The 22438-nt window shown below is 50.0% G+C and overlaps 7 protein-coding genes across 7 annotated transcripts; 2 read left to right on the forward strand and 5 right to left on the reverse strand.

Annotated features, from left to right (window-relative positions):
* Nucleotides 1–1756: 1756 nt before the first annotated feature.
* Nucleotides 1757–3485, reverse strand: L3040_000094 (uncharacterized protein; the record flags this gene model as incomplete). Its single annotated transcript, XM_066155016.1, has 6 exons — nucleotides 1757–1882; nucleotides 1950–2501; nucleotides 2552–2693; nucleotides 2977–3133; nucleotides 3302–3342; nucleotides 3388–3485. 6 exons carry the CDS (start codon nucleotides 3483–3485, stop codon nucleotides 1757–1759), a joined length of 1116 nt encoding a protein of 371 aa, XP_066013081.1.
* Nucleotides 3486–4453: 968 nt separating this feature from the next.
* Nucleotides 4454–6094, forward strand: L3040_000095 (uncharacterized protein; the record flags this gene model as incomplete). The annotated part of the gene is made up of 4 exons (XM_007295120.1): nucleotides 4454–4877; nucleotides 4927–5248; nucleotides 5295–5984; nucleotides 6064–6094. The coding sequence occupies 4 exons, from the start codon at nucleotides 4454–4456 to the stop codon at nucleotides 6092–6094; spliced, it is 1467 nt and encodes a 488-aa protein (XP_007295182.1).
* Nucleotides 6095–6918: 824 nt separating this feature from the next.
* Nucleotides 6919–8866, reverse strand: L3040_000096 (uncharacterized protein; the record flags this gene model as incomplete). The annotated part of the gene is made up of 3 exons (XM_066155017.1): nucleotides 6919–8520; nucleotides 8571–8748; nucleotides 8802–8866. 3 exons carry the CDS (start codon nucleotides 8864–8866, stop codon nucleotides 6919–6921), a joined length of 1845 nt encoding a protein of 614 aa, XP_066013082.1.
* Nucleotides 8867–10772: 1906 nt separating this feature from the next.
* Nucleotides 10773–11560, reverse strand: L3040_000097 (uncharacterized protein; the record flags this gene model as incomplete). The annotated part of the gene is made up of 4 exons (XM_007295122.1): nucleotides 10773–10802; nucleotides 10860–10946; nucleotides 11005–11400; nucleotides 11549–11560. 4 exons carry the CDS (start codon nucleotides 11558–11560, stop codon nucleotides 10773–10775), a joined length of 525 nt encoding a protein of 174 aa, XP_007295184.1.
* Nucleotides 11561–11932: 372 nt separating this feature from the next.
* Nucleotides 11933–14203, reverse strand: L3040_000098 (uncharacterized protein; the record flags this gene model as incomplete). The annotated part of the gene is made up of 9 exons (XM_007295123.2): nucleotides 11933–12269; nucleotides 12320–12378; nucleotides 12545–12814; nucleotides 12985–13032; nucleotides 13494–13769; nucleotides 13828–13880; nucleotides 13928–13964; nucleotides 14023–14059; nucleotides 14193–14203. The coding sequence occupies 9 exons, from the start codon at nucleotides 14201–14203 to the stop codon at nucleotides 11933–11935; spliced, it is 1128 nt and encodes a 375-aa protein (XP_007295185.2).
* Nucleotides 14204–15191: 988 nt separating this feature from the next.
* L3040_000099 (uncharacterized protein) lies at nucleotides 15192–18352 on the reverse strand (the record flags this gene model as incomplete). Its single annotated transcript, XM_007295125.1, has 4 exons — nucleotides 15192–15630; nucleotides 15694–15737; nucleotides 15800–18105; nucleotides 18235–18352. The coding sequence occupies 4 exons, from the start codon at nucleotides 18350–18352 to the stop codon at nucleotides 15192–15194; spliced, it is 2907 nt and encodes a 968-aa protein (XP_007295187.1).
* Nucleotides 18353–19147: 795 nt separating this feature from the next.
* Nucleotides 19148–21927, forward strand: L3040_000100 (uncharacterized protein; the record flags this gene model as incomplete). Its single annotated transcript, XM_007295126.2, has 5 exons — nucleotides 19148–19260; nucleotides 19523–19623; nucleotides 19718–19786; nucleotides 20059–21826; nucleotides 21885–21927. The coding sequence occupies 5 exons, from the start codon at nucleotides 19148–19150 to the stop codon at nucleotides 21925–21927; spliced, it is 2094 nt and encodes a 697-aa protein (XP_007295188.2).
* Nucleotides 21928–22438: the final 511 nt, after the last annotated feature.

Consider the following 22438-nt stretch of genomic DNA (forward strand, 5'->3'; position numbering starts at 1 on the left):
CATGCAAGCATCCTAGAATGTAAAAGTCTTAGCTTCAAATGCATTTTCTGGATCTGACGCTCTAATTCTCTTTCTTTTATGTTTTTTTTCCCCCTCTCTCGTGCCGGCAGGAGTGAGCGGGCTTGCTTGGCTTGCTTGGCTTGGCTTGGCTTTTGACAACAGTGGAGGAGCAGAGCGGCGCCTGGCAGTGCATGTGATCTGCTGGATTCTTCATTATTGAAGAGCCATTAGTGAAGAGGCATTAGTGAAGAGGCATTAGCGAAGAGGCGTCAGCGAAGAGGTGAATAGAGAAGCGGAATCGAACTGAACTGAACGTATGGATCGATTTATCTTTATTACTCTCTGTCTCTGTATGTGTGTGTGTATGTGTGTGCTTGCTGTTCACTACTGGATCTGTGGAGAGCTACTCGCGGCTTGTGGAGAGCTACTCGGGGCGTGTGGGGAGAGGGCGGGAGGGATAGCCGGAGGGAGAGGGGGTTAATGGTTAAGTGTTCAAGGTTCATAAGATGCACGATGAATGAATGAATGGATGAATGAATGGACAGATGGATGGATGGCTGGCTCTCAACTTTTTCTGCCCCCGTTGTCGTCGTCGTCGTCGTCGTCGTCGTCGTTCTCCTGGGTAGGTGGGTAGGTGGGTAGGTGGGTAGGTAGGTAGCAAGCTAAGCCCAGCCAAGCTGCCCGGAATCCGGAATTGAATACCGTTCGGGTTGCGTTGGGCTGGCTTGGGCTGGGCTGGGCTGGGTTGGGTTGGGTCTGCTTGTGTGTATTGTTTACTGGATAGGTGTGAATGTGAAAAGGTTTGAGGGTTGGAGGTTGGAGTTTGGAGGATGGGTGTGTATGGGTGTATGGTATGTGGGTGTATGGGTGTGTGGGTATATATGTCTGTCTGCGAATAATCTCGAGTGAAAGGGTTTGAATTTCGCTCAGTGTGGCTTGTCCTGTCGGGCGTGGCCTGGAATGGAGGAGGGGAGAGGAGAGGAGAGGAGAGGTCTTCTCCCAGCCTCTCTTTCTCCCCCAGTCTCTCCCAATCTCTCTCCCCAGCGACGCTGTAACACAAGTAAGTACCTACCTAAGCCCCCCGCAAACATAACAGTACACAGCACACCCCTCCCTTCCTCACTCACGTAACGTACACGTCTGAGAGGTGCGCGGATATACCCCATGAATTAGGGATACCTAGCACCGTGTCACCCGTATGCTCCATCGAGACACTGAGAAAGAATGCACGAACAGACGAATGAACGCTTGAACTAGCCAAATGCGAAACGAATCAGAGCCGATACCAAAATTTTAATAGGTACCAACTAATACGTTCGATCTGTCCGTCCCACTGACTCACATCCATGTGCACACCGGTTGGTCCCAAGGAGAAGCGAGGCGGAGATCATATCTGATCCATGTAGCAAGCAGGGCGAGAAAATTTGTGAAAGATGGGGGTTGAGGAATTCATTAGAACGCGTTAGAGCATCAGGTCACCCGGCTATCTATGCGTCGCTGAGAAGCTTCGACATCCCGTGCAGAGAAGTCTTCGTGTCCTCTCTTCTCTCATCTCGTTTAATTCTTCTGTGTCGTGAATTTCAACAATCGTAAGTACAATTTGCAAAAATGACCAAGAAATAGAGAAGAAGAAAAAACGGAGAGATAGATAAAAAACGAGACCGTGTCAGCCGTGTAACAGGAGAGATGCAAGCAACGCCAAGGCCCAGAAATCGATCCTCGCGTTCGGGAGAAGAATGGGTATCGGGATCGCGGTTTAGATGCCGGTGCCGCGGATAGCGTCGACTTGCTCGGAGAGCAGGGCGTTGTTCTTGGGTCCAGCGAGGGGTGGGCCTTCGGGGGTAACGTAGGCTTTGGTCATGCCGCCGTCGACGACAAAGTCCTGCCCATGTCAGTATCCCAAGACTTCGAATCGTGAACTCGAAATATGCATGTAGGTAGGAACTTACCTGACCGTTGATGAAGCTCGACTCGTCGCTCGCCAGGAACAGAACGGCATTCGCCTGCTCGATAGCCTCACCAAAGCGACCGCTCGGGAAATGAATCTCGCGTCGCTGCCTCTTAGGCTTATCATCGCCCAACCAGTCCTGCAGCAACGGTGTGTTAAGCGGAGCGGGGCACAGAGCATTGAATCTCAAGCCCTCTCTCGCATGCACAATAGCCAGCTCTCTCGTCAGCGCCAACACAGCACCCTTAGACGCAGTGTATGCAAGTTGAGGAGTGGCCGATCCAACCAAGGCAACCACGGAGGCGGTGTTGATAATAGAGCCCTTGGTCTTCTTGAACTTGCGCATGGAAATTACGGCGTGCTTGCAGCCGAACCACACGCCCTTGACGTTGATGGCTTGCGTCAGATCCCAGATCTTCTCAGAAGTGTCGATGGCGTCGGCGTCGTCAGCGTGCATGATGCCTGCGTTGTTGAACATGACATCTACGCCACCCCAAGCGTCGACGGTCTCAACGAGGGCTTGGACGTCGGCTTCCTTGGAGACGTCGCAGACCTGGGGGTGTTAGCTGGGCCTTGGGTTAGGTGATAAGAAGGAGGGAAGACCTTGATCTCGACTTTGAGGGCGGATGGGACGAGTTGTTTCAGCTTGGTGGAGGCTTTATCGAGGGCTGCGGAGGAGATGTCGGCCATGAGGACGTTGGCGCCTTCTTTGGCGAAGAGAATACATGTCTCGAGACCGATACCTCTGGGGGAGTATAAGCAGGTGTTCTTCTTGGAAATGATTGGAAATGTTATCAAGGCTTAGAAGATGTGTTAAGGGTAGCTATATCGAATTCTGCAGAGCCTCATGGACTCGTCTCTTTTGACTATCAATGACTATCAAAGACAACAGGGCGGGAGGGAGAGGCCTATCACGTGGATCTGGCCCCAGGTGACTCAAGCCCACAATATGCAGACTGGGGACTCGTTGCAAAGGCAAAGAAGCAACGAATGGTCCAAACCGTGGACAGGATGGAGACAGAACTCACCCGGCAGCTCCGGTGACAATGGCGTTCTTGCCAGTCAGTCTTCCCATGCCAACACTGTTGATAGTGTGGACCTTGCCCTCGCTGCTGCCTCTGGAGTCTGCCATCTTAAAGGCTTGGTAGGTGTATTCTTTGAAGTCAAAGCGTGTGTGTTCGTGGTCTGAGAGACAGAATCAGCGACTTGATAATAGCAAATGGTGATAACTTCACTCGGAAGGACAGAAGAACAGATGGATGGATAAATTATATTGTAGATCTCGCTTATTATCATGAATGGTCGGGAGGAGTGGACAACTAGTTGTAGCTAGCAAGCTAGCAACTCACTTACAGATAGATAGACGAGTGCGATAAGGGCAGGTATGGCGATACCTTTAGACAAGATGAGAAGAAGAGGGCTTGGTGGTAGGTAGGTACCGTAGTTGGTTGTATCTGTTTGAGGTGAGGTCGTGAAGTCTTGAAGTCTTAACGAGGATCGAGTCACACAAAGTGGAATTGACGTGTGATAATGTCATGTCATGGAAGGTCCGTTCTCGGCCGGGGAGTTCCCCTTATCTTTTGTTTTGACCGCTTATCCATGTGTACTCCGTAAGAAGTAGATAGAAGTACGCGCAACTACCGCTACTTGGTACTTTTCTTTACGGTCATTGGTTCATTGATATTCCATCACTCACGCTGGACTGCCTGACTGTCGGTCATATGGCAAACCATTATTATTACCATATCAGATTTACTCTATGTACTTATATTTACATGTATGTACGTGTTTGCTCAGCTGGAGGGTGGTTGAGCGTGCCTCGGGTTGCACTAGGATGCACTCGACCGTCGTGCCAGTCCCAGTCCCAAGAGCTGGGAATACGGTACAGTTACCTCGGTACCAGACCGTCCGTGGCTCCTCACCGCCTTGCCAACTACGTAAAGCTTTCAAGACTTCCCCTCGCAAAAAACGTGCTTAGTCTTGGTATTAGTAATCAGCTTAATCGGCAGAATTTTCTTGGAGGCGAGCCTGATCCTTGAGACAGATAGGAACACATACATACATCCAGTATGTATAGACATCTCTCATACTCCCTCTTTTCTTTTTTCTCTCCTCTCTATGCCGTGCTCTGATGATATTTATACAAATATACAAATCCGCGCTCCTCAACCTCAATGATGTCGATTCGTGTAGCCATCTGTCACCCCTCGGGCTGGCCTGGACTGGGCCGCCTGACCAGGGGGTAGCTTCCTTGTGTCCTTGCGTGCTTTTCTTATCGTGAGATCCATCCGGATTACGTTCTTGTTACACTCATCTTCTCACGTTCTTCTTCTTTTATTTTGGTGTTATTTACAGTACAGATCTCTCCTCGGATTGAGAGGCTCTTCGGTACTGTCAGTGCAACCGACAAGCCTCAAGAACAAGAATTGGCAAATTAGCGAATTAGCGACCCCTCCCTGATTCAGCTTCGAGCTCAGCCAACACCCCCCACCTTCATTCACCACAATGTCGGAACAAGAAGTTACCCTGGATTCGCTGCCAAAGCTTCTAGAGAATGACACCAAGGTCAAGCTGGCGGGTGTGGATGTCGATGGCATTTTGCGTGGCAAGCTGATCTCGAAGAAGAAGTTCCTGGGCATCGCAAAGGAGGGCTTCGGCTTCTGCTCGGTGGTCTTTGGGTGGGATATGCACGACCAGACATACTTCCGCGAATTGAAGGTCAGCAATGCCGAGAACGGCTACCATGATCTTATTGCCATCCCAGACTTGAGTAGCTTCAGGCGGATACCGTGGGAGGACAATGTGCCGTTCTTCCTGATCTACTTCAAGGACCCGGATTCGGGGGAGCCTGTCAGTGCTTGCCCTCGAGGTCTGCTGAAAAGCACCGTGGATAAACTGCACGCAAGTGGTTATGGTGCTATGGCCGGAGGTGTGTTTGATACTCAGGGCAATTGCATTGCTTGCTGACCATGTTCTAGCTGAATACGAATTTTTTCAATTCAAAACCCCCTCTGCAGATAGCAGCGGCGGCCCTCTCGCCGAACGAAACACTTCCTCCACTGCGACTTTCCTCAAGAACAACCCCGTTGATGCTCTGCCTTCTCTGACCGAAGGCATGTTCGGATACAGTCTGACTCGACCAGTACAAAACAAGGATTACTATTATGGGATCTTTGATGCGTGCGAGAAGTTCAATTGTGGAATAGAAGGGTGGCATACGGAGAGTGGACCTGGAGTCTTCGAGGCTGCCTTGGCATTTGGAGAGATCCAAGAAATGGCAGACAAGGCTGCATTATTCAAGTCAGTCACCCCCCAGGCTCGGAAAGGCAATGGCTAATAGACCCAGGTATGTGGTCAAGTCGATAGCGACAGGTTACGGCATTACACCCTGCTTCATGGCAAAACCTAGACAAGGTCTCCCAGGGAACAGCGGACACATGCACATCTCCATCGTGGACAAGCAGGGCAAGAACCTATTCTGCCGCGACAAGAAAGACACGAATGCAGAATGGACAGACACCGAGAACCTATCTGACATGGGCCGGCATTTCCTCGCAGGTTTACTAGAAGGTCTCCCAGACATCATGCCTCTTCTCGCACCTACTGTAAACTCGTACAAGCGCCTCGTGGAGAACTTCTGGGCGCCTGTCACCGTGTCCTGGGGATTAGAGCACCGTGCAGCCTCTATCCGACTCATCGCGCCACCAACTGCCAAGTCTGGCGCGACGCGATTTGAAGTCAGAGTCCCAGGCGCGGACACAAACCCTTTCTACGTTTTGGCTGCTATCCTAGCTCTGGGCTGGCGAGGCGTGGAGAAGAAACTTGAGATTAAGCAGGCGCCGCTTGGCAAGGGGCAAGATGTTGGCGGCAAGGCAGATCCCGGTGTGCGACTGGCGAAGAGTCTGAAGGAGGCCACGGAGCGGTTCATGAGGCCGGAGAGCGTAGCGAGAGAAGTATTCGGAGATGAGTTCGTGGAGCATTATGGGGGGACGAGAGAGCACGAGATTCGGCTGTGGGATGAAGCCGTAACAGATTGGTACGACCGACACCTTCTACACAGCCCCTCATGTGGAACATATCTCGGTTGTACAGGAAGATGCTAATTTTGTGAATAGGGAGGTGCGAAGGTATATTGAGACGGTGTAGGTGATCGCGAGTTGGTGTGTAGCTGCTTTGTCACCATTTCTACAGTATTTTCTGAGCTCTGTAAGATTACATCAAAGTCAGACGTTGCGTTAATCTCGAACACCCTCACGCAATCTCCAAGTCACTTTCTCAGGTAATTTCACGTTCCGCGCTCTTCAAGCGAAGCTCAATAAATGAAATCTCGTGAAAGCCAGACAAGATCCAATCCTCCTCTATGATTCCCCCATCATCTCTAGACCTAGCTACTCCTCCACAGGTCACCGTATCTCCAGGGCAGAGGGCCATTCTGATTGAGTTGAATGGACGACAGATGCACCCGACAGCATCCTATTTGGACTTCTCACCCTTGGGACATCAAGGACAGGAGACTCCCGGATCACACTAATTCATAGGTCAAAAAACATACCTATGCATAGACAGAGAGAGAGGGGGGGCGGAGAGAGAAAAAGCGTCAGTCAAAAGGCGATTCCGCCCACCCACCCACATCTGCTCCGGGACCACCGTTTCCGATCCCGCTATGTTCTGGGTTCTGGGTTCTCCCAGTCTCAGTCGGTACTCTAAATGGCTACAGAGGTATGTAGGTGTAGCCCGCTCTGGCAGAAGAGGAGTTCTTCATCTGCCAGACTCTGATTCCTTTTGACTGAGCAGAGCTTTCGACTTTCTGTTTTCCTTGCTTATTTCTACTTTGATCTATCTGCTTCTCTATCATCGTGTCTCCCAGCGCTCAGATCACTCGGAACGCTTCGAACCGGCAATGTATACGTATGCTATCTTCTCGTTGGGTTATATATCAGCGCGCATACCACCTCGTGAACGCAACCACTCTACGAGTTCTTCATCATCCTCCTCAGCCCTTGAATCTTCTCCCACAAGCCGACCCCATACCCAATCTCCACCACTGCCCTCGTGAATTCGTACCCCTTCTTCGTGTCTGGAATCGGGTAATGAATCTGGCTTGGAATAGCCGTCTTGATACCGGCCCAGAAGAACCGATCTTCGCAGATGGATTTAATATTGCACAATCCTCTTAAGCCTTCCTCGCCTGCAAATCGGCCGTATCCGCTACCGCGTTGGCCTCCGAAAGGAAGCTGCACAGCGTAGAAGACTGCAAAATCATTGACTGCTACCATACCCGTCTTAAGGCTCTTGATACAGGCGTCAATGGTGGAGCCTGGCTGACCGAAAACAGAGGCTCCAAGACCAAAGTCAGGAGTGTTAGCAATACGGCAAGCTTCTTCGGCATTTTTGGCCTTCATCAACACGCAAATAGGTCCGAAGCATTCCTCCTTCGCGATGGCCATTTCAGCGGTAACGTCCACGAGGAGAGTAGGCTGGAAGTAGTGGCCTGAATGGTGCACTGGGTGGTTGAATCTGTGGCCGCCTGCGAGTAAGCGAGCGCCATCCTTAACGGCGGCTGCAATCAGATTTTCAAGTCTGTCGAAAGAGGCGTCTGAGATCATGGCTCCGACGTCTACTTGAGAGTCTTTTGGTGCATCTAGAGCTGACCCTACTCGAAGAGCTCTTATTCTTGGTTCAAGCTTCGTCACGAGTTGATCGTAGACCAGGGGACAAGCGATGATGCGTTCGATACCAATGCAGTTTTGGCCAGCGGCCTGGAAAGTGCCCCGTAGAAGAATCTCAACAATGCGAGGAACGTCTTTCTCGGCTGAGTCCAAAATGATAGCGGCATCCTTTCCACCCAGCTCCGCAACCACAGGGGTAAGAGACTTGGCAGCAGAGGCTGCAACCAACTTTGCAACAGGTCGGCTGCCGATGAATGTAACATGAGATATGGATGGGTGAGATGTCAAGTAGTTCGCAGTCTGAGGCCAAGTGGTAACAACCTGGACCAGATTAGAATTGTGACCGCACGCATGAAGAGCACCTTTCACAATGAGCGAAAAGTAGGCGCTACTCCACGCCGTATTTTCTGATGCCTTAACAATAATTCCGTTTCCAGAAAAAATAGCAGAGATCATGGGTCCAATCAAGTTGTGGAAAGGGTAGTTCCAAGAAACAAGTGCAGATACCACGCCGAGAGGCTCGTACACAACCGTGTTCTTCTTGTACATCATGAGGAGATTTGTCGGTCTGCGTGAGGGCTTCAAAGCCTTCTCCCCATGTCTCAGAGTCCAGCGGAGCTTCTCAACCGTAACAAGAATCTCTCCCAGTGTAGCATCGATCATAGTCTTGCCCGAGTCCAGACAAGCAACCCGGCAGATATCCTCCTGGTTATCCAGTATGAATCTGAGTAAGCACCGTAGGACCTGTCTTCTTTGTGGGAATGTTGTATTCTTCCATTTCTCTTGCGCCGACTGAGCCTTCTCGATTGCGCGGTCGATTCCCTCGGGTGTGGCAGGATTTACGAGGCCCAAGAACTCGCCAGTAGCCGGTGCATAGCATTGGATAGCAGTTGAGCCATGAGCCTGCTCATTGTTAGTCTGCGTGCCGTAGTACTGCTCTGGAGTTCCCGCGCCTTGATGGAGGGCTTCTCCATGACCGTGCCATTACCCGGAGGATTGGGCACGTCAACCGCGTACTTTATGATCTCCTCTCCTTCTCCAGAGAACCAAGTAAAGAGCCTGAGCCCATAGTACAGATATATTGCCGCGAAAAATAATGCTCCACCAACGCAATACACCAAGTTCCACCATCTGTAAAACGTCAGAGCCTGAGCTTTTGCAAGAAATTGTAGAATTTCTCTTACACTTCATCATCTGTCGTACTATGTATAATGAATCCCTGCTTTTTCGCAGGACTTTGGTGCTCCATTGCGCCGATGAGGGTTCTGGACTGCCCTCAGCCTCGTGTAATAGGGGGCAGCTCGAAGATCAAAGTGAGCGGGTCCAGAAACTACTTTGGGCTCGAGAGGCAGTTATAATTGCATCGCGAGTAAGGCCATTGGACAAGGTAAGAGCCAACGAGAGTGTACCCAGGAGGTAACGGAAGTGAGGCGTCAATGGGTAGATCAAGCTTCTTGCTCAAGTCCCTACCCATCGACAATTTTAAAAGGATCCCCGCTAGCGCGCTGTCACTGCCTGTCAGTTGAGCTTAGCCGGGATAAGGTATGTCATCGGCCAAAGATTCTTCCGTAATGCCTCGAACAAAATGGATCACGATTTCACATACCGGTACCTCAACCTCTTAAACTAAATGCTACTTTGTGCCGGCTAATGATTTTCAGAGCCGGGCCGCAGAAATCGTAGACGGAAGGCAAAGAAGCTACTTCGAAAAGTCGATTTGTTGCAAGATCGCGAAAGGGCATAGATATGAGAAAACAGCGGACTAAACGCAAGACCAATTGATTACTCCTAGGTATGGTTTGCGGTACGCAAGACACTTCTTTTTGTTCCGGCTATTAGAGCCAATTCTACCACAAGAAAAACAAAGTGTACGGTGTCACTAGCTTTATTAATATGTTTTTAATCCCTTTCCGCTTTTGCAGGAGTTATTTATTGCTTTGATCTGAAGTCGCTTGAATAGCGCTATATAAATCGTATCCGTTTAATCTGGTAGCGACGAGAGCTTCGTTGAAAACAGATCTTTTACATTCTTACATGGCTCAGACGGCAGTCTTGATTTAGTCATTCAAATATGTGAGAGGTAGTGCTTTTCATCTATATGATAAGTTGTCATCCGAGATAAGAAGGACTTCATCGGCCTTGTCCACCTCTAAGAAAACCATCATGCCAGAAACAAGGCCGTTAAGTTGCAAGTACATTAGATTCATAAGCATATCAGACATTCCAGAATCGGGATGGCGACCTTAGGTAATCAATCAGCTCTTCAAGAGTCAACCAACATGTAATATACACCATCTTTCAACCGATTCCCAAGGTCTAGCGCTGAATCCTCAGCAAAAGACTGCCTCCCTGCCTCAAGCCTAAGCGTTCAAAAATAACGACATAGTTGGATTCTGCTCGTCTGGTTCTTACTAGCCATTCTGACTTCCATTCTCCTTCCCTTTCAACACCCTGATATATATCAGCGCAGATGGGGCGCAGCAGAGGGTAATGGTGATAGCAATGCCCGATGTAAATGTGTAGGGTGTATAGATACTAAGCAAAATAAAACGCGACCTATGTTGTGTGCCTGCTAAGACAAAAATTCCTCATACAATTCTCTATAGAGTATTTGTTACTCGAGGGAAAATACCTTCCCATATTGCCCAGCGAATGCTTGCTTCCAGACCACCTTACACTACAATGATACTTCCCGACCCAGACGAAGGAGTATCATCAGTGAAGAGCATTTTGCATCACTGCAAAGGATTGCCCACAGCCTTTGTCTCTATCTACACTTACGCTCTAACAGACGAATAGTTGAACAATCTGTCTTCGCCAGATTGATTTTGAAAGGCTTGAAAAGCTCCCTTAAAAGTACTCTATGATGTAATGAATAGACGGAAGGACAGAAGCAAGTTGTGAGGGTCCACAGATATAACTAGTTGCTACTCTGGATCGCCATGATCCTAGAGTTATTAATGACTTGCATGCAATCTGTATACAAGTTCCGATAAGTTTGACAACACCCAAGCATCGTTCCTAGTATTTGAGCGTATTGTAGAGAAATGTATCACTAAGCATTCAGGCTCAATCGTGCATTCTCATGCGTTTGCTCTTTGTTCAGAGAACTATTTACACTAGTACAGACATAGGGAAGGATTCGAAGGGGCCGTCTACAAGACGGAAAGGTCGCCAAATTTCTCCTGCAATGAAATCAGCCATCCGTCCAACAAGGACATGAATTCATTGCAAATACATACCTTGTAGCCTGGCACAGACCAGCGTCCCTTGGAAACGAGTTGAGAAGTCTTCTCATCAATATCAGGTCGAGCAGCAGCAACCTCGTCCTAAAAGCATAACCGTCATCAGCCCGTCCCACAAATTATCTACCGCAGCAATACGTACCACAGTGAGCTCATCAAACGGTCTCGCAGTCTGGATATTCTTCAGCGTTGCCTCCAGATCCTTCAACTCCATATCCACCCGGCCTTTGGTCTCCTCAGCATTCTTCACGGCCTGTGCCTCGAACGCCTCGATGGCCTTGATCTGCCTGCCTACGTCGTAGGTCGCAGGCTTAAACGTGCTGAAGTGCTTCTCGATCTCGTCGATCACAGCCTGGTTCTTGAGGACGCCGCGGTAGTGGGCAAAGTCAACCTTGGATGGCTGCTCGGAGAGAATTTGCACGCGGCGGCGGGCATCGTCGTTGCGCTTCTTGAAGGCCTGGAGGGAGGCGGCTGTTTGGCCTCGGAGTCCGAGTGATTGGGTAACCTTAGCCCAGTCGAGCTTGAGTGCTGCACTTCGCTGGAAGGAGAGATACGTTAGCTGAGATGCTGTGGAGGAGGTGCGGACTCCAGGACGCCTCGGAAAGGTTTCTGCATCGCGGCACTGCTCAGAGGCGTGATAGAGCTCCGCAGAGGAAATTGGGATTCGATTGAGCGACTCAACTTACTCCGGCTGCCATTGTGATGTGGGTGTGAGAATTGTAGAGAGGGGAGGAGTGGTGGGTGCATTGAATCCTAAAATCGACAGCTTCGGCGACAAGAGCTTAGCCACATCACGTGATATGCTACATTCCGAACATGGTTTTTTTATAGATATTTTATTCTGTAGAATGGTTGAAGCATCACTCGAAGGCCAGACGGTTGCATGCAAGTCACAGCAGAGTCGGAGTTATATGTACGGCAAGAAAGAAGTCTGAGAGTGTGGCATTGAAGTCTGCAAATGCTTTTCAAATTACAGATCGTTGGAAAGATGCATCGTATGCAATCACCACCAACCCTCCTTCACCCACCAAGTGAAGCTCCAGGAAGACGGACATGACAGCGTATACTATCTATATGCTGAGAGCCATGATAGAGTTGACAATGTCATTATCGTTCTCCTTTAATGCCTTGACGGCCTTGTTGCGCGAGACATTGGCTTGGGTCATGACCAACTCAATGTCCTTGTCCTCGAGACCAGACGCATCAACCTCTTCTCCGTCGTCCTCTTCGTCGTCCTTCTTGTCATCAGCCTCGATAGCCTTGCCCTTGCCGTGGTCGTGTCCGGAGTGGTCGTGACCGGCATGGTCGTGGCCAGCGTGGTCGTGGGACTCTTGGGCAGCGAGCTGTTGAGCAGCGGAAGCTTGAGCTTGGGAGTTGAGATCCTCGATCTTGGCCTCACCAAAGACACTAACAGTACATCAGTAGGCTACGTGTTGCGGGCAGGCTGAAGAGCTTACATGTAGGTGTTGCTGTTTGGTGACTTGTAGACCTCGGGCTGGTTGATGACGAACAGAATCTGCAAGTGGAATTGAAATTAGTATTAGGGTTTCTGATAGATCTCAAATTATTCAAAATGTGCGCCAATCCCAGAGTCGTCTCTGCGGGCGCCCGTCGTGCTTCCATGACATTGCAATAGCCCGGTGGACTCAATTGGAGCTTGCTGTTAGACTTGGAGTACTCACGTTCTTTGGACGTCTCAGGGTGACACGGGTGATGCCAGGAACTCTAGTAAGACCGAGCTTCAAGATCGACTTGCGCGCCTTCTTCTCGTTGCGGGAGTGGACGATTTGACCCTCGGCGGGGATTCCAGACTCAGCAGCCTCTCCCTCGGAATCGGAGTCAGAAGATGCATCATCCTCCGCGGTGACGTTCTTGGTGACTGGCTCGTCATCTGGGAGCTCTTCGATACGTGGGTTCGACATATTGGGTGAGGTATGTCTGTTGTCGAGTGTCTGTTGTCGAGATGAAGGTGTTAGCAGCTGCGTTGTGGTGGAGAGATGTTATTGACGTTTTTCGAATGTTCTCGTGTGCGCTTTCCCTCGCAGGTTCTGAAGCGGATTCGGAGAACGTCGGTGAATCTTGAGCACGCCTTGAGACAATGGGTAGAACTGAATAGACTTGCCTGGTAATTTGAAAGGTGAGTTGGAGGTACAATGTACTGGCCTGTCGACTGTTTGGGAAAAACTTTTAGGGCTGTGAGTTCGGTTATATTTTAGGCCACCGGAATGGTTGGATCTACGTGTTGATGGCAAGGCTACATGATCACTTTCATGGGAGATTGATTTGCATTAGAATACATAGAGAATTTTATTTCGAATTTTACGTGAAATTGGGTGATTTTTTTATTGTCATTTCACATTCTGGCTAATCTTGATGGTGGACTACTTCCCAGCCCCAAGTTGCATTCAGTGGCATCACCACGTCGTAACCCAAGTAGTTGCATTTCCATGAAAGCACTTGATTGTCTTTGTGAAGTCCCTATGCTCTGACGCCTGTCAAATTTGACGCTAGGATACAAAGCTTCCATAGAAGCAAAAGAATCCAGCAACCCAATCCACTCATGATCGCAGCCCCGACCCCCAAAGAAACCCTCTAAGCCGCAGCCTTAAGCTTCGCCAAAGACTTTCGGACCTCGAAGCGTTGTTGCTTTCTCAATCGCATAACCTTGAATCGCTCGAAATCCGTGAGTGCCTTTCTTCGCTCCTTCTGGCTGCGCTTCTTGGCCCACGCGCTCTCTTGCCACTTTGCCTCTATACCCTCCTTCTCCCAGTGTGCCTTGACCACACCAGTGCGCGAAGCACGGGGCAGATTCTCGAGAATAAGAGGGGTCAGGACGACGTTCGAGAGGGCGATAGATTGACGGGGGACAGCGCTCTTGGTGTCTGTAGATGGGCCATCGATGAGAGCCTGCATTTCAATCAGTCATTACACTCCTGGATTCCAAAATTTCTGCTTTTCCACATACGCGCTTGTGATCGATGATCTCAACAATCGCAGCCAGCTTGCCCTCAGAAGGTCCTTGGGCGATGAGGACGACACGGCCGACCTCGACCAGTCTCCATGACGATGCCTTGATCTCTGCGTCACCCATTTTTCGTTATGCTGGGGAATATTAGTTAGTTGGTCGTCTGGAGGTTGCGAGAATGTTGTAGGCACGTACTGGACGATGTTGTCGTGAGGTTTGTCGATTTGCTTTGCTGTGGTGGTTGTCGCGATCTGAAATCACCTTGTGTGGGCTACAGCCTCGCTAAAATTTCCACCCTAACTAGCGCCATCTAGCGCGGAAGATTAATCGGAGCTTGAAAAAGGCGAGAATCTTCTTTTCCACACCATGTTTTCATCATCAGGATCTTCTCGCACTTTCTTCCCACAATTCGTGGCTCTCGCAATCATGGTACATATTCTACCCGCGAGATTGCAAACTTCGATTGTAAGTTCGCCCGCCGTCTCTGCATTATCTTTTTATCCCCTACATGATGATATAATTTGCGATCGACCTCGTTTGGTGGCTCCCTCGCCGGGGATGCTATATCACTCGATAGGATGAGATTCATTCTTACATATACTGAACACCTTCCTCCACGCTCCAGCTCTTTTTGTCCTTACGCAAAGACATCTAGCTAACGTGTCGAAGGACTTATAGGGCTTGGGCCGCATCTGTCAGGGCGCGACGGAATACATTTAAGGATACAAGAGGGGAGGAAAGGACACCTGGCATACGGTAGGCTCTCTCTCTTCTCTATTATTGGCAGCCCATCTGCCAGTCTCCTACCCGAGCAATGAATGAAAAAAAAACGCACTGAAAATAGTGAACTCTTCGGAGTATTGAACACAATCTAACCAAGATCTCTGAGCTCCCACATTATAAGTCTCAAGTATTCTGCAGAAACTTCAAGGACGTTGACTGACTTGTGGAATACAGGAAGCTATTACTTGATGCACAAAATTGCGGTGCACATTTGACTGCGTCGGTGCTCTTTCGATTGACGCCCGTTCCAAGTGGAGGTACACAAAATACCACAAGGGCCGGGAGATATGTGAGCAGAGGTTGTCATAGCATAGCATCCCATCTAGAATTAAGAGTTCAATTGAGTCCATGTCGGTCATGATTCTCTTGGTTCTGCACGCTTCTTGTGATGCTTTACGTGTAGTCATTTCTCTAACTCAGGGATGGAAGAGTGGTTGCGCAGAGCCCATCTCAGACAAGTCTCTAACGTGGATGGCATTCTGCTTTTGGACAGACATCTGCATCATTCAAAATATTTACCATTCAAATTCCTTACGCCCCAAACTCACCGTCCGCAACTCCTACATAAACTTGTCGTCCTCCTACTCAATCAGCTCCGGCCCCTCAACCCCATCCTCCCTCTCCAAGCTTCCCTTCAAATGCCCAAACAACACCTTCGCCACCACAGGCGGCACTGCATTCCCTATCTGCTTCTTCACATAAGTTCCCCTGAAGCAATGCTTCGGCGGGAACCCCTGCAGACTCGCATACTCCCTCAGCGTCAAGTCCCTCTTCCCCGACGGATGGTAGTTCTGCCCTCCCGAGGTGGTCATGGCGCGAGGCAGGATCTTGGTGCCGTCCCACGGCGTCTGGTAGCGCTCCGGGTCCCAGATGACAGACCTGATGTCGTGATCCGACGCGTTGTACGGGATGGACGCCAGGGTGATGTTGGCGGAGACGAAGGGAGGGAGGTTGAGGGGTGGGATGGGCCCGGTTGCGGAGTGTGTTGGCGGTGGCATTAGGGGGAGGGGTTCGCCTGGGCTGTGATAGATTGTGCGTCAGTCAGTTCTTTTTTCCTGTCTTCTAACTGTCGGAACGCCTTACCACGAAGCAATGATGATCAGCCTCTGGCGTCTTTGCGGTAATCCCTGATATCAGGTCAGGTTTTGGGCGGAAGGCAGAGAGAGTAGAAAGAGGGATGAGGACTTACCCACTGCGCCAGTGGCACGATCGCCCACCGAACCGAGAAGTCATGCGTGGTAAACATCTGGATCAACGCATTGAAATAGAATCGAAACCTCGAACACGCAATCCCGAACGTCTGCTCCAGCGTCACGATCCTCGCCCTGGCCACCTCAATGACCTCCTGCACCGCAAAAAGACTCGCCGTGTTCATCTCGTCATCCGTGCCTTCAATTGTATGGGCTGGCGAGAAGAACTGGCATGGTGGCGAGAGGTGCAGGATGTCGACTTTCATGGCGTCCGGGTTGGAGTCCGTCTTTGAGAGGTCGACGAATTCGTGGGCTGGCAGCTCGTGGCAGTGCGCGAAGGGGAAGTTGGTACGCCAGGTCAGGCAGGCGTGTTTATTGAAGTCGAAGCCCCATCTCAGCCGCAGGCCGGCCATGGTTGCGCCTCGTGAGGAGCCGCCGCCGCCACAGAAGGCGTCGCCGTAGGTGTAGGTCTGGCCGGCCGTTCTGTTCACGGGTGGTTTAGGTTCTGGAGGTGGGCGAGGAGTGTCGGGTTCAGGAGGTGTGGGATCTGATGAGACGAGGTCGATCATCTTGGGAAGCTCTATTGACAAATCGATCGTTTCTGGGGCAAGTGGTTGGTCGTCAGCTAGCTCTGGTTGGGCTTCTAGGTCTATCGGCATCTCTGGCTCTGTTGTTTGAAGGCTCATCCTGGCTACGCCTTCCCGTGTTTCCTCCACTTCATCTAGGTCTTGACATCGGATACGCTTGAGAGCCGATCCAGAAGTCGGAACATCTGCAGGCTCAAGGTCGACAGCACTGTGGTTTCGCTTTTCTCTGCTGCCCTGAACGCCCTCTGGGCCCTCTGGGACAAGCTCGCTAGTTTGTTGGTCGTGTTCATCGATATCAATGGACTGATTCGGTATGCATAACACTGCTTCCGGCTCCTGCATACCAGCAACATCGATTGGGACCTCGCTCGGACTGTCTGGTACCTCAATGACTTCTTCGGGATCGATCCCAGGTCGGTAGGAGCCTCCAATTATAGTCTCACCACGCCACAGCGTCCGGGCGTCTTCGTCCGAGATCTCAAAACCAGGAGTACATTCATCGACCTTCAATCGCTCAAGTGACCGCTCCTTGAAGACATTGTGGTCTCTATCTCCGGCAGATTCGTAGGTACAAGTGTACGTCCATCGCACAGTCAAGCCTCCATCCTCAGCTGCGTGCTCCTTGTCCCGGAATTCCGTCAAGACAACGTTTCTCGCGAGTGGAAACTTCTGATTCGTGAAGCGGACGCTTCGAACTCTGGCAACCTCTTCTAGTGACACTTCAACAGTGCTCTGCTCAAGTGGCGCCCGAGGATCATCGAGATCGACTTCAAGGAATACAACAAGCTCGTTTAGCTTCTTCTGAAGAAGCCCATTTAAATCTCTCGCTCGTTGAAGTCGATGTCCTCGAATCCTGATCTCCTCAGTTTCGGAGTTGCGCAGGATGTCCTTGATGCGAATGAAGCTCTCGTCCTTCAGCTGAACTGTTTTGTTGGCTTTCAGAGTGATAGATTCCAGGCATATTGTGCTTTCAATTCGCTGCCATGCGCCGACGATGGTGGGATTGCGCCGCTCGTAATGTACTACCTTCTCGACCTTTCTCCTGACTCGCCGCCGTTTTTCTTCCTCTTCGTAGGCATCTTCAACGCGCAACATCTCGACGACATCTTCTTCGAGGTCAATAATTTCGCCTGGCTTGAAATGTGTTGGTGCTTGCTCTGGACCTGGTTCTTGAGAAAGTAGTCTGTCGCCCACTGGTACTAGTCCGAGCGGGTCTGCATCGTCCAGAATGGCGAAGTTACTGCTGCTGGGTATCCCTGGCCTTGCAACAGGTGCGCTGGAGAGACTGACGGCTCTACTGCGCCATTCGAAGGCTCTCGATATCCTACGAGGGGTGACTTCCGAAACAGCCTCTTCATCATCGAGAGGTATTGGCTCTTGAGCAGTCCCGCTAAAAAGTCCTGGACCTGATCTGGGAGACGGGCATCCTACAAATGATCGAGGATCACCAAGAGACTCTGATCTGTGTTGGAAACATGAACCTAGAGAACTTCGGCTTGCACTCAGAGACTTGGATACATTGAAACCCCAGTTCGGCCTGCGGAATGTCGAGTTGATGCGAGACCTTGTGGTTCCGGGACTGCAGGAACCTCCCAGTTGAGTTCCCTGGGACGTACTTCGCGGATGGGAAATGACAGAGGCAATTGATGGTGTAGAAGGTATATAGGGTCGGATTCCGATGAACCTATCCTCTGGCGATAGCCCTGTTGGAGGGGGCACTGTGTGTGTAAGTCAGGAATGATATACAGGCAACTCGCTAATGACAAAATCTGTAGCACCGTTTTCTTCCCCATGGGTCGAGATTGTTGTGATAGTGGGGGGGGAGGGGGGAGGGTTGGTCGACTTACTAAAGTCTATAATCTCAATGTCTCCTTCGTCATCTTCATCGTCGTCGTCGTCGTCAATGATGATGATCTCCTCTTCATCGTCAAGGACCACAACTTCCTGGTCCGTGAATGGAGCCATTGGTAGGAGGATTTGAATGTGTTCGGTCCAGGCTCGGATATCTCCGTTGTTGCTGGCTGGAAGATCTGCGCCTTCTGTTATTGACCTAGACCAGCGTCGAATTAGAGGAGAGAAAGGATAATGTCGGGATGGCAGCACATACTTGGAGATCTTCAGGGCTTTTCCGCGTTAGATTTCTCCCCCCCTTGAAGATCTTCCTAACAGGTGGAGTTGCCAAATCGACAGGGAGATGCAAAACTTCTCAGAGTCCCAAACTCTGGAGGGATGATCGGGGTTATATCTCATGCAGGCTTTGTTGATCGAGCCCCATTTCGCTCAACACCAGACCAAGAGATGCATGGGACAACATTTTGTTGCCAATGGTAGAATGCTATGGGATTAGGGAGGGGAATCGCCTGCGGAGTCTTGATGCAAGAGCTAAGAGTATACCCCTTGAGATCAAACATCTGACATGTCTTTTGTGCAGATTTAGGGTGTCTGCAGTAAACTTTGCATCGTTGAAAAGGGGTGGGACCATATGGTTTATTGTCGGTCTTTGTATGTTGACTACTACAGATGAGAAAGGCGATGTTGGATCGGAAAATCGTTGCAACTTTTCTTTTTGCACTTTGCTCTGGAGAGGTGGGAGATAGGACAGGAAACAGAATGAATGGTACGTTCGGTGTAGGATAAGACAACTAGCATAGGACCGCGTGCAAGCCAGATGCAAACATCCTTCTGGCTCCTCAAGCTCCAATCTCAAAACAATGCTGTAGACATCATATACGGAAGGGTTCTCTGCACTTCAGAAAACCAATGAACGATGATGCTCTCAACTCGTTGACATACATTTGGGAAGAGACTGAAAAGAGGGAGAGAGAGACCATGATACCGGAGATGCATACACTGCTCAGTGAAAACACTTACTCGTGCAGAGAATTCCATAGCGAAAGAGCGAGTCAAGCCGGCAAGATAGGATCTATACCTATCGTTAGCCAAGTCTAGCAAAGTGAATCCAAGATATTTATTTGAGTGCGTCATCTTTGGAGGTTGTTGGGTTCACGGCATAGAGCAGCACTCGGTTTCAGCGGTAGAGGCATAGGAAAACCGACTTCTCTACGAAGCACGGTGTCGGTAGTGTCAGAGGATGAGAGACATTTATTTGCAAGCTCAGCTAACTAACCTGCTTAGTCATCAGGAACCCCCCTCCCCATTGGGGCAAGATGGGCATGGGCTTGATTTTCTACGTAAAAAGCCACACCCCGCCACGACAGATGTGGATCCAGCCACCGGTCCGGTCGCAGCCGGTCACAGTATTAAAACTCGGATTCTCGACTTTCGTATAAATTACTTTCAATCTTCCAAAATGTGTGCGCCAACTTCAAGTCTCCTTCCTCTTTGCCCGCATCAATCAATTGATCTGCGATCTCCTGCCCAGTACCAGTACACCTAAGTGTGAGTACCGTACCCTTCCTCCTTCAATTTTTTCAATGATACGACAGATCCGGGTCATTATGATGAACACAAATTTTTAAGATGTAAGTTGTCCCATACTAGCCTTCCCTTAATTGGTCGTTATACTGACGGCGAGCTCTAGGTTAGACTTCTTATTCACTCTGAGGATAAAATTTGGAACTGAATACCCACCCCACTATCCAGCCCCTCCAGCGTTTGCTCTGAATATACAACCCCCCCCCCCACACGACAAAGCTGACCCGGATCCACAGCAAACCAGCGTTCTTCCCACATCTTCAAGATGTGTGGAATTCTCGCCCTTATCCTCGGTGACATCGAGAGCATATCTGCGACAACTGCTGCCGCGGACCTCCACGATGCGCTCTACTACCTCCAACACAGAGGCCAAGATGCTTGCGGCATAGCAACGTGTGCCTCTGGTGGTCGCATTTACCAGTGCAAGGGAAATGGCATGGCTGCGAAGGTTTTTCACGACGGGTCTCGAGTTCAGGATCTCCCGGGTTTCATGGGCTTAGGTCATTTGAGATATCCCACAGCTGGTAGCAGCGCCAGCGCCGAAGCACAACCGTTCTACGTGAACAGCCCTTACGGGATTACTTTCGCGCACAACGGAAATCTGATCAACGCTGAGCAACTCCGAGTTACTTTGGACAGAGAGGCACACCGTCATATCAATACCGACAGTGACAGCGAATTAATGCTCAATGTCTTCGCCAACGAGCTCAACGAGACCGGAAAGGCGCGCGTCAACCAAGAGGATATTTTCCAAAGCTTGAGGCGGATGTACGGAAAGTGTGTTGGTGGCTGGGCCTGTACAGCAATGGTTGCTGGGTTTGGAATCCTCGGGTTCCGTGATCCGTACGGAATTCGCCCGCTGGTATTGGGTTCTCGACCATCTGGAACGGTGGCTGGGACTACGGACTATATGATGGCTTCCGAGTCAATTGCTTTGCGCCAGCTCGGCTTCTCTGATGTCGTCGACATCCTCCCTGGACAGGCTGTTATTATCCGCAAGGGATCAAAACCCGAGTTTCGTCAGGTTGTCCCTCAGCTCAACTACTCCCCTGATATTTTCGAGTATGTTTACTTCGCTCGTCCTGACACGATCATCGATGGCATCAGCGTGCACCGAAGCAGACAAAACATGGGCCGCAAACTCGCAAAGACAATAACCGAAACAATTGGTGAGGCTGCAGTCAAAGAGATTGATGTGGTCATCCCTATCCCTGAGACGTCCAATACATCTGCGGCCAGTTTGGCCGAGCTTATGGGACTTCCTTACGTCCAAGGCTTCGTTAAGAACCGTTACGTCTTCAGAACATTCATTATGCCCGGTCAAGGTGCGCGCCAAAAGTCCGTCCGCCGCAAACTGAGTGCTATCCCTTCAGAGTTCAAAGACAAGACTGTTCTCCTTGTTGATGACAGTATCGTGCGCGGTACTACAAGTCGGGAAATCGTTAGCATGGCACGTGAAGCTGGCGCAAAAAAGGTCATCTTTGCTTCCAGCGCTCCGCCTATCACCCACGCCCACATTTATGGCATTGACCTTGCATCCCCTCAAGAGCTTGTCGCACACAACAGAGATAGACAAGCCGTCGCCTCTCATATTGGTGCTGAAGAGGTCATCTATCAATCGCTCTCAGATTTGAAAGCTGCTTGCGCTGAGGAATCTCCCCGCCCAAATCAAGAGTTCGAAGTCGGGGTTTTCTGTGGCAAATACGTTACCCCTGTCACTGAGGGCTACTTTGAGCATCTAGAGCTTCTTAGAGGAGAATCCAAAAAGATGAAGATCTTGGAGAGTGCGAAGGAGGCAGTCATAAAAGGCATTGCGAGTGAGAAGGAGTTGGACTTGATCAAGAAGAACGCTCAGGTAGATGAAAATGGTAACGTTGTGCCTGCAGCCCCTGGGTTAGTAAACGGTATGAAAGTCAACGGAACCGATTTCAATGGCCATGAGAGACGTAAGAGGGAAAGAGAGGGCGATGAAACTCCACCAGTCAGAGATCGTCATGATATCAGGTATGCCCAATTCTCTTAGTATTTGTATCTATGAGACAAACACTAATGCAACTGACAGTTTGCATAACTTCGCGACTGAGCCGCAAAGAGGCTATGAATAGATAGATACCCTTAGACACTTCTGAATTTGGCGTTTACTTGAACATTGGGCTCTATGTTGGCTGTCTGAAGTCAAATATGATTGTATAAAACCCAAATAAAAAAAGTCAACGATGCCATTCACCTGTCAATTCTTTTTATGACCTTCAAGCTGTCTCTTCTAGAGTCCAATCATTCAAAGCTCAGTTTCGGGTTTCCTCTTTGCTCCTTTTCTATTTGGCAGCCTCGAGTTGGTTCCTGCAGCCGGCATTATATATCCCCGTGCCGAAAAGCATGCCACATATGCGAGGCTAATAAAATCATCACAGCCTCGTCTGCGTCATCGACCAGCTTCATTTTTTTCTTGACCCTATTTTTTTTTCACCGTGTATCAACATCGAAACTCCTATATCACTTCTTCTTTTCAACTACTACGATCCTAGATCCTATTTGGTTCCTTCTAGGAACGAGTTCCCTTTGAATTTCCAATTCGGCGTCCTTTCTTACTCTTTCACCTCGTCGATTGAAACCCTG

Source organism: Drepanopeziza brunnea (assembly GCF_022702325.1).
Source record: "Drepanopeziza brunnea f. sp. 'multigermtubi' strain 214-2 chromosome Unknown ctg1, whole genome shotgun sequence".
Taxonomy (NCBI): domain Eukaryota; kingdom Fungi; phylum Ascomycota; class Leotiomycetes; order Helotiales; family Drepanopezizaceae; genus Drepanopeziza; species Drepanopeziza brunnea.